Source organism: Tachyglossus aculeatus, chromosome 21, assembly GCF_015852505.1.
Source record: "Tachyglossus aculeatus isolate mTacAcu1 chromosome 21, mTacAcu1.pri, whole genome shotgun sequence".
Taxonomy (NCBI): Eukaryota; Metazoa; Chordata; class Mammalia; order Monotremata; family Tachyglossidae; genus Tachyglossus; species Tachyglossus aculeatus.
This window is the reverse complement of record NC_052086.1, coordinates 39,116,710-39,131,167: the sequence shown is the minus strand read 5'-3', so window position 1 is coordinate 39,131,167 and position 14,458 is coordinate 39,116,710. Positions and strand designations below refer to the sequence as shown.

Genomic DNA, 14,458 nt, shown 5'->3' with positions numbered 1-14,458 from the left:
AAAGTCACACAGCTGACAATTGGCGGAGCCGGGATTTGAACCCATGACCTCTGACTCCAAAGCCCGGGCTCTTTCCACTGAGCCATGCTGCTTCTCACTGTTATTACTACTACTCCCTATCCCCTGCCTTCATTATTTTGTTAAACTTCATTTACCTTCTTGGTTTTTGTTGTTGTTTTTTATGGTGTTTGTTAGGTGCTTATAATGTAATATAATATAATAATAATGGCATTTATTAAGCACTTACTATGTGCAAAGCACTGTTCTAAGTGCTGGGAAGGTTACAAGGTGATCAGGTTGTCCCACGGGGAGCTCACAGTCTTAACCCCCATTTTCCAGATGAGGTAACTGAGGCCCAGAGAAGTTAAGCGACTTGCCCAAAGTCACACAGCTGACAATTGGCGGAGCCGGGATTTGAACCCATGACCTCTGACTCCAAAGCCCGGGCTCTTTTCCAGTGAGCCACGCTGCTTCTCTATGCGCCAAAACTACACTAAGCACTGTATTAAGGTCGGACACCGTCCCCGTCCCACGGGAAGCTCACATTCTTAATTCTCATTTTTACAGATGAGGTAACTGAGGCACAGAAGTGAAGTGACTGGCCCGGGGTCACACGGCAGACAAGTGGCAGCGTGGGGATTAGAACCCAGGTCCTTCAGGCTCCCAGGCTCTTCACTTCTCAGAGTGAAGAGGCTTGATATTTTCAATCTATTCTGGTAGAGAAGCTTCTTCACTCCCCTCCCTCACCCCGCCCACGTAATAATCTTGGTTGTCGCCTCTCTCCCTCCTCCATCTCTATAACACCCTTCCAAAAATAGGCCGAACAGGGGCACCTCCAGAACCACAACATCTGGCCAAATAACACAAATTAGTCCTGCTTAATAATTACGGTATTTGTTAAGCACTTACTCTGCGCCGTACTAAACGACAGGGTGGGAAACAGCATGGCGCAGTGGCCAGAGCCCGGGCTTCATTCATTCATTTATTCAATCGTATTTATTGAGCGCTTACTGTGTGCAGAGCACTGTACTAAGCGCTTGGGAAGTACAAGTTAGCAATATATAGAGACAGTCCTTACCCAACAGCGGGCTCACAGTCTAGAAGGGGGAGACAGACAACAAAACAAAACATATAAACCAAAAATAAATAGAATAAATATGTAAAAGCAAAATAGAGTACTAAATATGTACAAACATATATACAGGTTTGGGAGTCGGAGGTCATAGGTTCTAATCCCGGCTCCGCCACTTGCCTGCTGAGTGACCTTGGGCAAGTCACTTCACTTCTCTGGGCCTCAGTTCCCTCCTTTGCAAAATGGGGAATAAGAGTGTGACTTGACACCTGTCCACCTGTTTTGTTTTGTTGTCTGTCTCCCCCTTCTAGACTGTGAGCCCCTTGTTGGGTAGAGACCGTCTCTATATGTTGCCGACTTGTACTTCCCAAGCGCTTAGTCCAGTGCTCTGCACACAGTAAGCGCTCAATAAATACGATTGAATGAATATGTTGCTGACTTGTACTTCCCAAGCACTTAGTCCAGTGCTCTGCACACAGTAAGTGCTCAATAAATATGATTGAATGAATGAATGAATGAATGTGGGACAGGGACTGTGTACAACCTTGTAACTACCCCAGTGCTTAGAACAGCGCTTAGAACAGGCTTTGCACATAGTAAGCACTTAATAAATGCCATCATTATTATTATTATTATTTAACAGTTCTTGGCACACAGGAAGCACTTAACAGCTACTATTATTATTATTATTATTATTATTATTATTATTATTATTATTATTATGCAAGCAAATCGGATCAGACACAGTCCCTGTCCCACGTGGGGCTCACAGTCTCAATCCCCATCTTACAGATGAGGTCACTGAGGCAAATCGGATCAGACACAGTCCCTGTCCCACGTGGGGGTCACAGTCTCAGTCCCCATCTTACAGATGAGGTCACTGAGGCAAATCGGATCAGACACAGCCCCTGTCCCACGTGGGGCTCACAGTCTCAATCCCCATCTTACAGATGAGGTCACTGAGGCAAATCGGATCAGACACAGCCCCTGTCCCACGTGGGGCTCACAGTCTCAATCCCCATCTTACAGACGAGGTCACTGAGGCACCGAGAAGTGAAGTGACTTGCCCGAGGTCACACAGCAGACGAGGGGCCGAGCTGGAGTCCCAGGCCCCGTCTCTATTCCCTCCACCATGCTGCTTCTCTACTTAACGCCACTGGATCTAGAAATGCCTTTAAGAATTCCCTGGCCCCAAAGAGAAATAGTTATTGCTAGCGCTCCATATACTTTGGCTTTTATTTTGTTAATATGTTTGGTTTTGTTGTCTGTCTCCCCCTTCTAGACTGTGAGCCCACTGTTGGGCAGGGATCGTCTCTATATGTTGCCAACTTGCACTTCCCAAGCGCTTAGTACAGTGCTCTGCACACAGTAAGCGCTCAATACGATTGATTGATTGATTGATGTGCTTCTCGGTTTTCTCTGAAGCCCTGAGTCTCCTCCTCCTCACCCTTCCCTCCCCCCTGCCTTACCTCCTTCCCCTCCCCACAGCACCTGTACATATATATATATATATATATATATATATATATATATATGTTTGTATGGATTTATTACTCTATTTATTATTTACTCTATTCATTTTTTTTTGTTAATATGTTTTGTTCTCTGTCTCCCCCTTCTAGACTGTAAGCCCACTGTTGGGTAGGGACCGTCTCTAGATGTTGCCAACTTGGACTTCCCAAGTGCTTAGTACAGTGTTCTGAACACAGTAAGCGCTCAATAAATACGACTGAATGAATGAATTAGTCCAACACCTCTCTGTCTAGCCACCAACGGTGTGTTCTTTCCCAGCGCTTAGTCCAGTGCTCTGCACACAGTAAGAGCTTAATAAATGCTACCACTGCTCTACAGAGGCAACCTGACCTCAGTGCCTCAGACTGACTGACTGCCATCCATCCTCTTGGAAGTAGCCTCTAGAGAAGCAGTGTGGCTTAGTGGAAAGGGCACAGACTTGGGAGTCCGAGGTCGTGGGTTCTAATCCCGGCCCCGCCACTTATCGGCTGTGAGACTTTGGGAAAGTCACTTCACTTCTCTGGGCCTCAGTGACCTCATCTGTAAAATAAGGATGAAGAAGGTGAGCCCCACATGGGACAACCTCATTACCTTGTATCTACCCCAGTGCTTAGAACAGTGCTTGGCACATAGTAAGCACTTAACAAATATCATTGTTATCCTCTTCTCCCACTATAAATTATTTCCCCACCCATCCCTCGCCCTTGCAGTTACCCAGGCAGCCCTTTCCATGCAGGCCCAAGGCATAAGGGCCCCCATCAATCAATCAATCAGTGGTATTTATTGAGTGCTTACTGTGTGCAGAGCACTGTACTAGGCGCTTGGGAAGTACAAGTTGGCAACATATGGAGACGGTCCCTACCCAACAGCGGGCTCACCGTCTAGAAGGGGGAGACAGACAACGAAACAAAACATATAAACCAAATAAAATAAATAGAATATGTCCAAGTAAACTAGAGTAATAAATATGTACAAACATATATACATAACATACAGGTGCTGAGGAGATGGGTAAACCAGCAGGCGGGCACAGCCCACAGGAGGTAGGGCACCTCCTCCAGGAGGCCTTCCCAGACTGAGCCCCTTCCTTCCTCTCCCCCTCATCCCCCTTTCCATCCCCCCATCTTACCTCCTTCCCTTCCCCACAGCACCTGTATATATGTATATATGTTTGTACATATTTATTACTCTATTTATTTATTTATTTATTTAACTTGTACATTTCTATTTATTTCATTTTGTTAGTATGTTTGGTTTTGCTCTCTGTCTCCCCCTTTTAGACTGTGAGCCCACTGTTGGGTGGGGACTGTCTCTAGATGTTGCCAACTTGGACTTCCCAAGCACTTAGTACAGTGCTCTGCACACAGTAAGCGCTCAATAAATACGATTGATTGATTGATTGGTATTTATCGAGCGCTTACCGAGCGCAGAGCACTGCCCTAAGCGCTTGGGAGAGTCCAATACAGCGGGATGAGCGGACATGTCCCCTGCCCATAACCAACTTCCCATCTAGAGGACGGGCTTACAGTCTACAGAGAGGCAGCTATGTCTCTCTCTCAGAGAACAGTGAACGTCCCAGTTATTCCACAGATGGGACTAAGAAGAAATCCCACCCGCCATTCAATTTTCCTTCCTTACTCTGTGCAAATTCTCCAGTTAAATTCTTTTATTTTTTTAGGGCTTTTTGGAGAATAAAAGGAACGCTCTACGGAAGCACAGGGTAAACTGACAGAAATTTCCTCAGCCTCTGATAATCCACTCGCTCCATTTTAATAAAGACAGAGCAAATGAGGAGGAGAGAGTCTTCCCAGGCTCCCCGCCAGATTCACTTTCCTGCTATTCACTCGCGTCCTCAGGTGTCTGAGGCCAGAGACCGGGCCAGGGCCCAGCTTTGCTTGAATTTATTTTTTTTTCCAATGGTACTTGTTAAGCGCTACGTGCCGGGCACTGAACTAAGTTTTGGAGACGATGTAAGATCAGGATGGACACAGTCCCTGACCCACATGGGGCTCTCAGACTAAGTCAGAGGGAGGAAGACTTAATCCTCATTTGACAGATGAGGTAACAGGCACAGAGAAGTAAAGTGACTCACACAAGGTCACACAGCAGACAGGTGGCAGAGTTAATAATAATGGCATTTATTAAGCGCTTACTATGTGCAAAGCCCTGTTCTAAGCACAGGGGAGGTTACAAGGTGATCAGGTTGTCCCACGGGGGGCTCACAGTCTTAATCCCCATTTTACAGATGAGCTAACTGAGGCACAGAGAAGTTAAGTGACTTGCCCAAAGCCACACAGCTGACAATTGGCGGAGCCGGGATTTGAACCCATGACCTCTGACTCCAAAGCCCGGGCTCTTTCTAATGAGCCACGCTGCGGTATTTCGTTAAGCATTTACTATGTGCCAAGCACTGTTCTAAACGTTGTGGCTTGCCCAAGGTCAAGCAGCAGACCTTGGATTAGAATCCAGGTCCTTCTGGCTCCCAGGTTCAGGCTCTAGTCACTGGGCCAAGTTCATTCATTCATTCATCCATTCAATCGTATTTATTGAGCGCTTACTCATTCAATCATATTTATTGAGCGCTTACTGTGTGCAGAGCACTGTACTAAGCACTTGGGAAGTACAAATCGGCAACATATAGAGACGGTCCCTACCCAACAATGGGCTCACACTCTAGCGCTTATTAGGTGCTGGGCACTGGACAGAGTGCTTGATAAATACGAGATAATCAGGTCAGACCTAGTCCCTTTCCCAGGGACTAAGTATTAGTCCCTAAATACTTAGGACTCCCAGCCTAAGTATTTTTTATTTTGGTTATCTTTTCCTTTGAATTTGTTAAATGCTTACTCTGTGTTAGGCCCTCTACTAAGTGCTGAGATACAGAATAATAATAACAGCATTTATTAAGCGCTTACTATGTGCAAAGCGCTGTTCTAAGAGCTGGGGAGATTACAAGGTGATCAGGTTGTCCCACGGGGGGTTCACAGTCTTCATCCTCATTTTCCAGATGAGGGAACTGAGGCCCAGAGAAGTGAAGTGACTTGCCCAAAGTCACCCAGCTGACAATTGGCAGAGTTGGGATTTGAACCCATGACCTCTGACTCCAAAGCCCGGGCTCTTTCCACTGAGCCACGCTGCTTCTCTCATGATAAGCAGATTGGACATGGACCCTTTCCCCCCATGGGGCTCACAGTCTTAATCCCCATTATGCAGATGAGGAAAGTGAGGCACAGTGAAGTCAAGTGACTTACCCAAAGTTACCCAGCTGACAGTTGGCAGAGCTGGGATTTGAACCCATGACCTATGACTCCAAAGCCCGGGCTCTTTCCACTAAGCCACGCTGCTTCTCTCATTATAATCAGATTGGACATAGACCCTTCCCCCCCACCCCCAGTGGGGCTCACAGTCTTAATCCCCATTATGCAGATGAGGGAAGTGAGGCACAGTGAAGTGAAGTGACTTGCCCAAAGTCACCCAGCTGACAATTGGCAGAGAAGGGATTTGAACCCATGACCTCTGACTCCAAAGCCCGGGCTCTTTCCACTGAGCCACGCTGCTTCTCTCACGATAATCAGATTGGACATAGACCCTTTCCCCCCGTGGGGCTCACAGTCAATCCCCATTATGCAGATGAGGGAAGTGAGGCACAGTGAAGTGACTTGCCCAAAGTCACCCAGCTGACAGTTGGCAGAGCCGGGATTTGAACCCACGACCTCTGACTCCAAAGCCCAGGCTCTTTCCTCTGAGCCACGCTGCTTCTCTTAAGCTTCGCTTGCTTAAAAATCCAAGCCCCGCCACTGGCCGAGCCGGGACTATGAGTCAGGCTTGGGGTCACCTCAACCGACAGCCGGCTCCCGGGGACTTCTTTCCCGGCCTTTCGCTCCCCAGAAAATCCATCTTTGTCAGCTTCCAGCTGCCATTTCTAGCAACACCCGGAAAACGTATTCCCGATCAGCAAAACCATCGGCATTACAGCACAAAGCCTGGGCAGCTCGTGGGCAAAGACCAACTCCACTTAGCAAGATCAATCAATCAATCAATCGTATTTATTGAGCGCTTACTATGTGCAGAGCACTGTACTAAGCGCTTGGGAAGTACAAATTGGCTTGGAAGTACAAAAGATAACAGGGGAGAACACCTCTTGCTGTGCTTTAAAAGAAGAAATCGGAATTATCAATCGTATTTATTGAGCGCTTACTGGACGTGACAACGGTTAGATGCGCAAGCCCAAAACTAAGGCCTCCTTTCCCCTTCTCCCTCTCCCTTCTGCGTCCCCCTTCCATTCATTCAATCGTATTTATTGAGCGCTTTCTGTGTGCAGAGCACTGGACTAAGCGCTTGGGAAGTCCAAGTTGGCAACATCTACAGACGGTCCCAACCTGACAATGGGCTCACGGTCTAGAAGGGGGAGACGGACGACTAAACTAAACAAGTGGACGGGTGCCAAGTCATCAGAATAAATAGAAGTAAAGCTAGATGCACATCATTAACAAAATAAATAGAACAGTAAATGTGTACAAGTAAAATAAATAGAGTAATAAATCTGTTCAAACATATATACAGGTGCTGTGGGGAGGGGAAGGAGGTAGGGCGACTCAACACGTCCAAGACAGAGCTCCTTATCTTTCCTCGCAAACCCTTTCTTTTCCCTAATTTTCCCATCACTGTGGATCAATCAATCAATCGTATTTATTGAGCGCTTACTGTGTGCAGAGCACTGTACTAAGCGCTTGGGAAGTTCAAGTTGGCAACATCTAGAGACAGTCCCTACCCAACAGTGGGCTCACAGTCTAGAAGAGGGAGACAGAGAACAAAACCAAACAAATTAACAGATACAACCATCCTTCCTGTCCAACAAGCCCACAACATTGGTGTCATCCTTTACTCCACTCTCTCCCCACAAATCCAATCCATCACCGAAGCCTGCCAGTCTCACCTTCACAACATCACACATCATCATCATCATCATCATCAATCGTATTTATTGAGCGCTTACTATTTGCAGAGCACTGTACTAAGCGCTTGGGAAGTACAAATTGGCAACATATAGAGACAGTCCCTACCCAACAGTGGGCTCACACATCATCACAACATCCCCTCCCCACAGCACCTGTATATATGTATATATGCTTGTACATATTTATTACTCTATTTATTTTACTTGTACATATTTATTCTATTTATTTTGTTTTGTTAATATGTTCTGTTTTGTTGTCTCCCCCTTCTAGACTGTGAGCCCGCTGTTGGGTAGGGACCGTCTCTATATGTTGCCAACTTGGACCTCCCAAGCGCTTAGTCCAGTGCTCTGCACACAGTAAGCGCTCAATAAATACGATTGAATGAATAAATGAATGATGGGGAGGGGGAGAGGAAAAGGGGGGCTCAGTCTGGGAAGGCCTCCTGGAGGAGGTGAGCTCTCTCATCCTGACTTGCTCCCTTCATTCATTTCCCCCGACCCATTCATTAATTCAATCTTATTTATTGAGCGCTTACTGTGTGCAGAGCACTGTACTAAGCACAAGTCGGCAACATATAGAGACGGCCCCTACCCAACAACGGGCTCACGGTCTAGAAGGGGGAGGCAGACAACGAAACAAAACAAGTAGACAGGCGTCCATACGTGTTCACGCACACCCCCACACGATCATCCGTGCACACGGATACACACCCACACGTGGGTTCTCATGGGGGCTTGTGTGGCCTCCGGGAAGGTCAGACGGACAGACGGAGCACTGTACTAAGCGCTTAGCATAGTGCAGTGTAGAGCACTGTATGCTTGGGTGAGTATGATATAACAGAGTTGGCAGACACGTTCCCTGCCTGCCACAAGCTTACGGTCTGGAGGGGAAGACAGACATAAATATAAATTAATAACGGATAGGGACATAATAATAGTAATAATGGCATTTATTAAGCGCTTACTATGTGCGAAGCACTGTTCTAAGCGCCTTGGGGGTTACAAGGTGATCAGGTTGTCCCACGGGGGGGCTCACAGTTTTAATCCCCATTTTCCAGATGAGGTAACTGAGGTCCAGAGAAGTGAAGTGACTTTTCCAAAGTCACACAGCTGACAATTGCCAGAGCCGGGATTTGAACTCATGACCTCTGACTCCAGAGCCCGGGCTCTTTCCACTGGGCCACGCATAAGTGCCGTGGGGCTGAGGGAGGGATGAATAAAGGGAGCAAACCCAAGTTCAAGGGCGACGCAGAAGGAGGTGGGAGAAAAAGGAAATGAGGGCTCAGTTGAGAAAGGCCCTTATGCTTCATAATGCCCAGGGCCCACATCGAATAAATGTGGGCTTAAGCGCTTAGTACAGTGCTCTGCACGCAGTAAGCGCTCAATAAATACGATTGATTGATTGATAAATGCTAATATACTTACAGTTCCGAAGGTTATTCCAATCAATTTTAGAGAAAAACGGATGGCAGCAAAGACCCTCATAATTTAGCCTCTCTTTCTGTCCACACAATAAACTCTGAATTAGATCGAGAAATTCGCCGCTGACTTTGGGGCCATCTGGAAACTTCAGAAACCTCTGTATTTAAAGACAAACACATATTTATTTTTCTGGGTAACTAATTCGCACCGAGGATGCGAACAAGGTCCATATTTTTATTTCATCATTCATTTAATCATATTTATTGAGCGCTTACAGTGTGCAGAACACTGGACTAAGCGCTTGGAAAGTAAAGCCATCATCAACATCACCGCCAATGGTTTTTTGGGAGCGGTTACTGTGTGAAGAGCGCTACTGCTTATTGAGCGAAAAGCACCGTACTAAGCGCTTGGGAGAATATAATACGACAATCAGTCATATTTACTGAGTGCTCACTGTGTGCAGAGCACTGTACTAAGCGCTCGGGAGAGCAGAGTATAATAGACACGTTCTGCCCAAAACGAGCTTACAGTCTGGAGGTGAGCCCACTGTTGGGTAGGGACTGTCTCTATATGGTGCCAACTTGGACTTCCCAAGCGCTTAGTACAGTGCTCTGCACACAGTAAGCGCTCAATAAATACGAATGAATGAATGAGACACACTTTTCACCTAGATATTCTTGAATGAAAGTTTTCCTGCCAGTCATTTTTCAGTGGACCAAAACAATCCTTTTCTCCACAGATGGCCTATTACTACGGGATGGAAAATCGTGGCAAGTACATGCCTGAGAAGCAGCGTGGCTCAGTGGAAAGAGCCCGGGCTTTGGAGTCAGGGGTCATGGGTTCAAATCCCGGCTCCGCCACTTGTCAGCCAGGTGACTTTGGGCAAGTCACTTCACTTCCCTGGGCCTCAGCTCCCTCATCTGGAAAATGGGGATGAAGACTGTGAGCCCCCCGTGGGACAACCTCGTCACCTTGTAACCTCCCCAGCGCTTAGAGCAGTGCTTTGCACCTAGTAAGTGCGTAATAAATGCCATCATTAAATGCTCAATCTGAAAGAATACCTCCAGCAAAGCCTGGCCACGGTGGGTCACCCCCAGAGGATGGAAATAATTAATAATAATAATAATAATAATAATGTCAATAATAATACATAATAATAATACTGGCATTTATTAAGCGCTTACTATGTGCAAAGCACTGTTCTAAGCGCTGGGGAGGTTACAAGCTGATCAGGTTGTCCCAAGGGGGCTCACAGTCTTAATCCCCATTTTACAGATGAGGGAACTGAGGCCCAGAGAAGTTAAGTGACTTGCCCAAAGTCACACAGCTGACAAGTGGCAGAGCCGGGATTTGAACCCACGACCTCTGACTCCAAAGTCTGTGCTCTTTCCATTGAGCCACGCTGCTTCTCTCCATCCACATCAAACGCTTCCACCGCCGTCGGAGAACGGCGTCTCCCCGCCTTGCCCGGCGAGCGCTCTGCAAAATGGCGTTTCTCCATCGTACTCGCCGCCTTTTTACCTGGAAGTTCATGATGTTATTGAAAGTCTTGGCTGAGGTCCCCTCGGTGAATGGAGACTTCCCGTAAATCATCTCGTAGGCAATGACGCCCAAGGACCACCAATCGCACTCAGGGCCGTGGGCCCCCTTGCCGTCCCCGTTCATCACCGTGAGCACTTCGGGGGCCATGTAATCGGGGGTTCCAATCGGCAGCTTGGCGTTCACCTAAAAGACCATGGGCAAAAAAAATGGTTGGTTACCGGCCGGGGCGGAGAATCTTTCCGGAAGACCCGCTCCTTGTTCGGCCCCATTTTCCAGCCGGTTGGGCGAGACGATGGATAATTTTAGACTGTGAGCCCACTGTTGGGTAGGGACCGTCTCTATATGTTGCCAATTTGTCCTTCCCAAGCGCTTCGTACAGTGCTCTGCACACAGTAAGTGCTCAATAAATACGATTGATGATGATGATGATGATAATAATAATAATGTTGGCATTTGTTAAGCGCTTACTACGTGCAAAGCACTGTTCTAAGCGCTGGGGGGGGATACAAAGTGATCAGGTTGTCCCGCGTCTTAATCCCCATTTTACAGATGAGGTAACTGAGGCTCAGAGAAGTGAAGTGACTTGCCCAAGGTCACACAGCAGACGTGGAAGAGCCGGGATTCGAACCCATGACCTCTGACTCCAAAGCCCGTGCTCTTTCCACTGAGCCACGCTCGTGGGCTGTCCGCAAGAACTTCCCCTGAGATGTGACTGGATAATAATAATGATGATGATGGCATTTATTAAGCGCTTACTATGTGCAGAGCACTATTCTAAGCGCTGGGGAGGTTACACGGCAATCAGGTTGTCCCACAGAGGGCTCACAGTCTTCATCCCCAGTTTACAGATGAGGTAACTGAGGCACAGAGACTTGCCCAAAGATGGTTCGATAGTATTTATCTAGCACTTAAGCGCTTGGGAGAGTTTGAGAGAACAAAAAACACGTTCCCTGCCCACCATGATCTTACAGTCCAATGGGAGAGACAGACATACTTATAAAGAAATAAATTAGAGATATGTATGTAAGATCATCATCATCATAATAATAATAATGATGGTATTTGTAGAGCACTTACTATGTGCAAAGCACTGTTCTAAGCGCTGGGGGGATACAAGGTGATCAGGTTGTCCCATGTGGGGCTCAGTCTTAATCCCCATTTTACAGATGAGGGAACTGAGGCACAGAGAAGTGAAGTGACTTGCCCAAAGTCACACAGCTGACAATTGGCGGAGCCGGGATTTGAACCCATGACCTCTGACTCCCAAGCCCGGGCTCTTTCCACTGAGCCACGCTGCTTCGTGGCTTAGTTGATAGAGCGAGGGCCTGGGAGTTAGAAGGACCAGGGTTCTATAATCCCCCTCTGCCACTTTTTTCTTAATGGCATTTATTAAGCGCTTATTATGTGCAAAGCACTGTTCTAAGCGCTGGGGAGGTTACAAGGTGATCAGGTTGTCCCTCGTGGGGCTCACAGTCTTCATCCCCATTTTACAGATGAGGTCACTGAGGCACAGAGAAGTGAAGTGACTTGCCCAAAGTCACCCAGCTGACAATTGGCAGAGCCGGGATTTGAACCCCTGACCTCAGACTCCAAAGCCCGGGCTCTTTCCTACTGAGTCCCACTTGTCTTTTGGGTGACCTTGGGCAAGTCGCTTCACTTCTCCTGGCCTTAATTACCTTACCTGTAAAATGGGGATGAAGACTGTAAGCCCCACATGGGACAAGGACTGAGTCCAATGGGATTAGCTTGTATCTTCCCCAGAGCTTAGTACAGAGACTGGCTCACAGTAAGCATTTAAATCATAAAAAAAAAGGGAAACGCTCAATAAATAAGACGGATCGACTGATTAGGGAATGGGCAGGGAATGATCCTGGGCAGGGAATGTTTCTGCTTATTGTCATATTGTACTCTCCCAAGCGCTTAGTACAGTGCCCTGCGCACACTAAGCGCTCCATCAATACAACTGAAAGAATGAATAGGATTGGAGCCCACTGTTGGGTAGGGACTGTCTCTATATGTTGCCAACTTGTACTTCCCAAGCGCTTAGTACAGTGCTCTGCACACAGTAAGCGCTTAATAAATACGATTGATTGATTGATTGGAGGAAGACTTTGAGGGAGGAGAGGGCTGAGATTGGCAAATCATTGTTTGTTAGTATGTTTGGTTTTGTTCTCTGTCTCCCTCTTTTAGACTGTGAGCCCACTGTTGGGTAGGGACTATATATGTTGCCAACTTGTACTTCCCAAGCACTTAGTACAGTGCTCTGCACACAGTAAGCGCTCAATAAATACGATTGATTGATTGATTGATCGATCCCCTTCCCCTGGAAACCCGCCCAGCGTGAGCCAGACAAGGAGTAAACGTGGGAAGAGCCAGGGAGGACAGCCAATATACATCCCCGATCTTCCTCCTGCTCCCACTGTTTGGGAACCAACAGTGTTGGGTAGGGACTGTCTCTATATGTTGCCAATTTGTACTTCCCAAGCGCTTAGTACAGTGCTCTGCACATAGTAAGCGCTCAATAAATACGATTGATGATGATGATGATGATGATTACTTGGCTGTACTGAATTCCTTGAAATCCGTACTGAACCCGGTACTATTTTCTTCCTCCTCATGCTTTCCCATCCCTTCGGGATGGGAGAGCTGTCCTTCTGTTCAATAATAATAATATTAGTAATGATGGCATTTGTTTAGCGCTTACTATGTGCCGAGCACTGTTCTAAGTGCTGGGGTAGATACAAGGTAATCAGGTTGCCCCCCGTGGGGCTCACAATCTTAATCCCCATTTTACAGATGAGGCCACTGAGGCCCAGAAAAGTTAAGCGGCTTGTCCAAGGTCACACAGCAGACTAGGGGTGGAGCCGGGATTAGAACCCATGACCTCTGGCTCCCAAGCCGGGGCTCCCTCCACTGAGCCACGCTGCTCCTCCAAGCAGTTCATTCATTCATTCAATCGCATTTATTGAGCGCTGACTGTTGCCGAGCACTGTACTAAGCGCTTGGGAAGGACAATTTGGCAACATCTAGAGACGGTCCCTACCCAACAGCGGGCTCACAGTCTAGAAGGGGGAGACGGACGACAAGACAAAACACGTGGACAGGTGTCAATCATCAGAATAAATAGAGATAAAGCTCGATGCACATCATTAACACAATAAATCATCATCAATCATCAATCGTATTAATTGAGCGCTTACTATGTGCAGAGCACTGCACATAAATCGAATAGTAAATCTATTAAATCGATTTACTATTAAATCGAATAGTAAATGCTAAAACCGTGAATGTGAGCAGATCAACGAGTTGCAAGTCTCAGTCAGTCTGAGCACTTACCGTGTGCACAGCACGGTCCTAAGCACTTGGGAGAAGACAGAATAATAATAGACACAGTCCCTGCCCACAACGAGCTTACAGTCTAATAATAATAATGATAGCATTTATTAAGCGCTTACTATGTGCAAAGCACTGTTCTAAGCGCTGGGGAGGTTACAAGGTGATCAGGTTGTCCCACTGGGCGCTCACAGTCTTAATCCCCATTTTACAGGTGAGGGAACTGAGGTGCCGAGAAGTGAAGTGACTTGCCCAAAGTCACACAGCTGACAGTTGGCGGAGCTGGGATTCGAACCCATGACCTCTGACTCCAAAGCCCGGGCTCTTTCCACTGAGCCACGCTGCTTCGTGGGGGAGATGGGCATTAATATGAATAAATAAATGAAGAAGTCTCCCAGAGAACGGTCCATCTAGATGTCCACTGTGGCCATGCAGAAAATGATAATGATAACAATAATAATAATAATAGCATTTGTTAAGCACTTACTATGTGCAAAGCACTGTTCCAAGCACTGGGGAGGATACAAGGTGATCAGGTTGTCCCACGTGGGGCTCACAGTTAATCCCCATTTTACAGATGAGCTAACTGAGGAACGGAGAATAATAATAATAATAATAAT

General features: G+C 46.9%; 1 protein-coding gene across 4 annotated transcripts in view; it reads right to left on the bottom strand.

Moving 5' to 3' along the window:
* CIT (citron rho-interacting serine/threonine kinase) overlaps positions 1-14,458 on the bottom strand; it is a 251,152-nt gene that overhangs the window by 201,762 nt on the left and 34,932 nt on the right. For all 4 annotated transcript variants that reach the window (XM_038762428.1, XM_038762429.1, XM_038762430.1 and 1 more), the window contains exons 7-8: positions 10,485-10,688; positions 8,967-9,120 (exon numbers count right to left, since the gene is read on the bottom strand). In XM_038762428.1, coding sequence (XP_038618356.1) covers positions 8,967-9,120; positions 10,485-10,688 — 358 coding nt within the window. The remainder of the gene's footprint in view (positions 1-8,966; positions 9,121-10,484; positions 10,689-14,458) is intronic.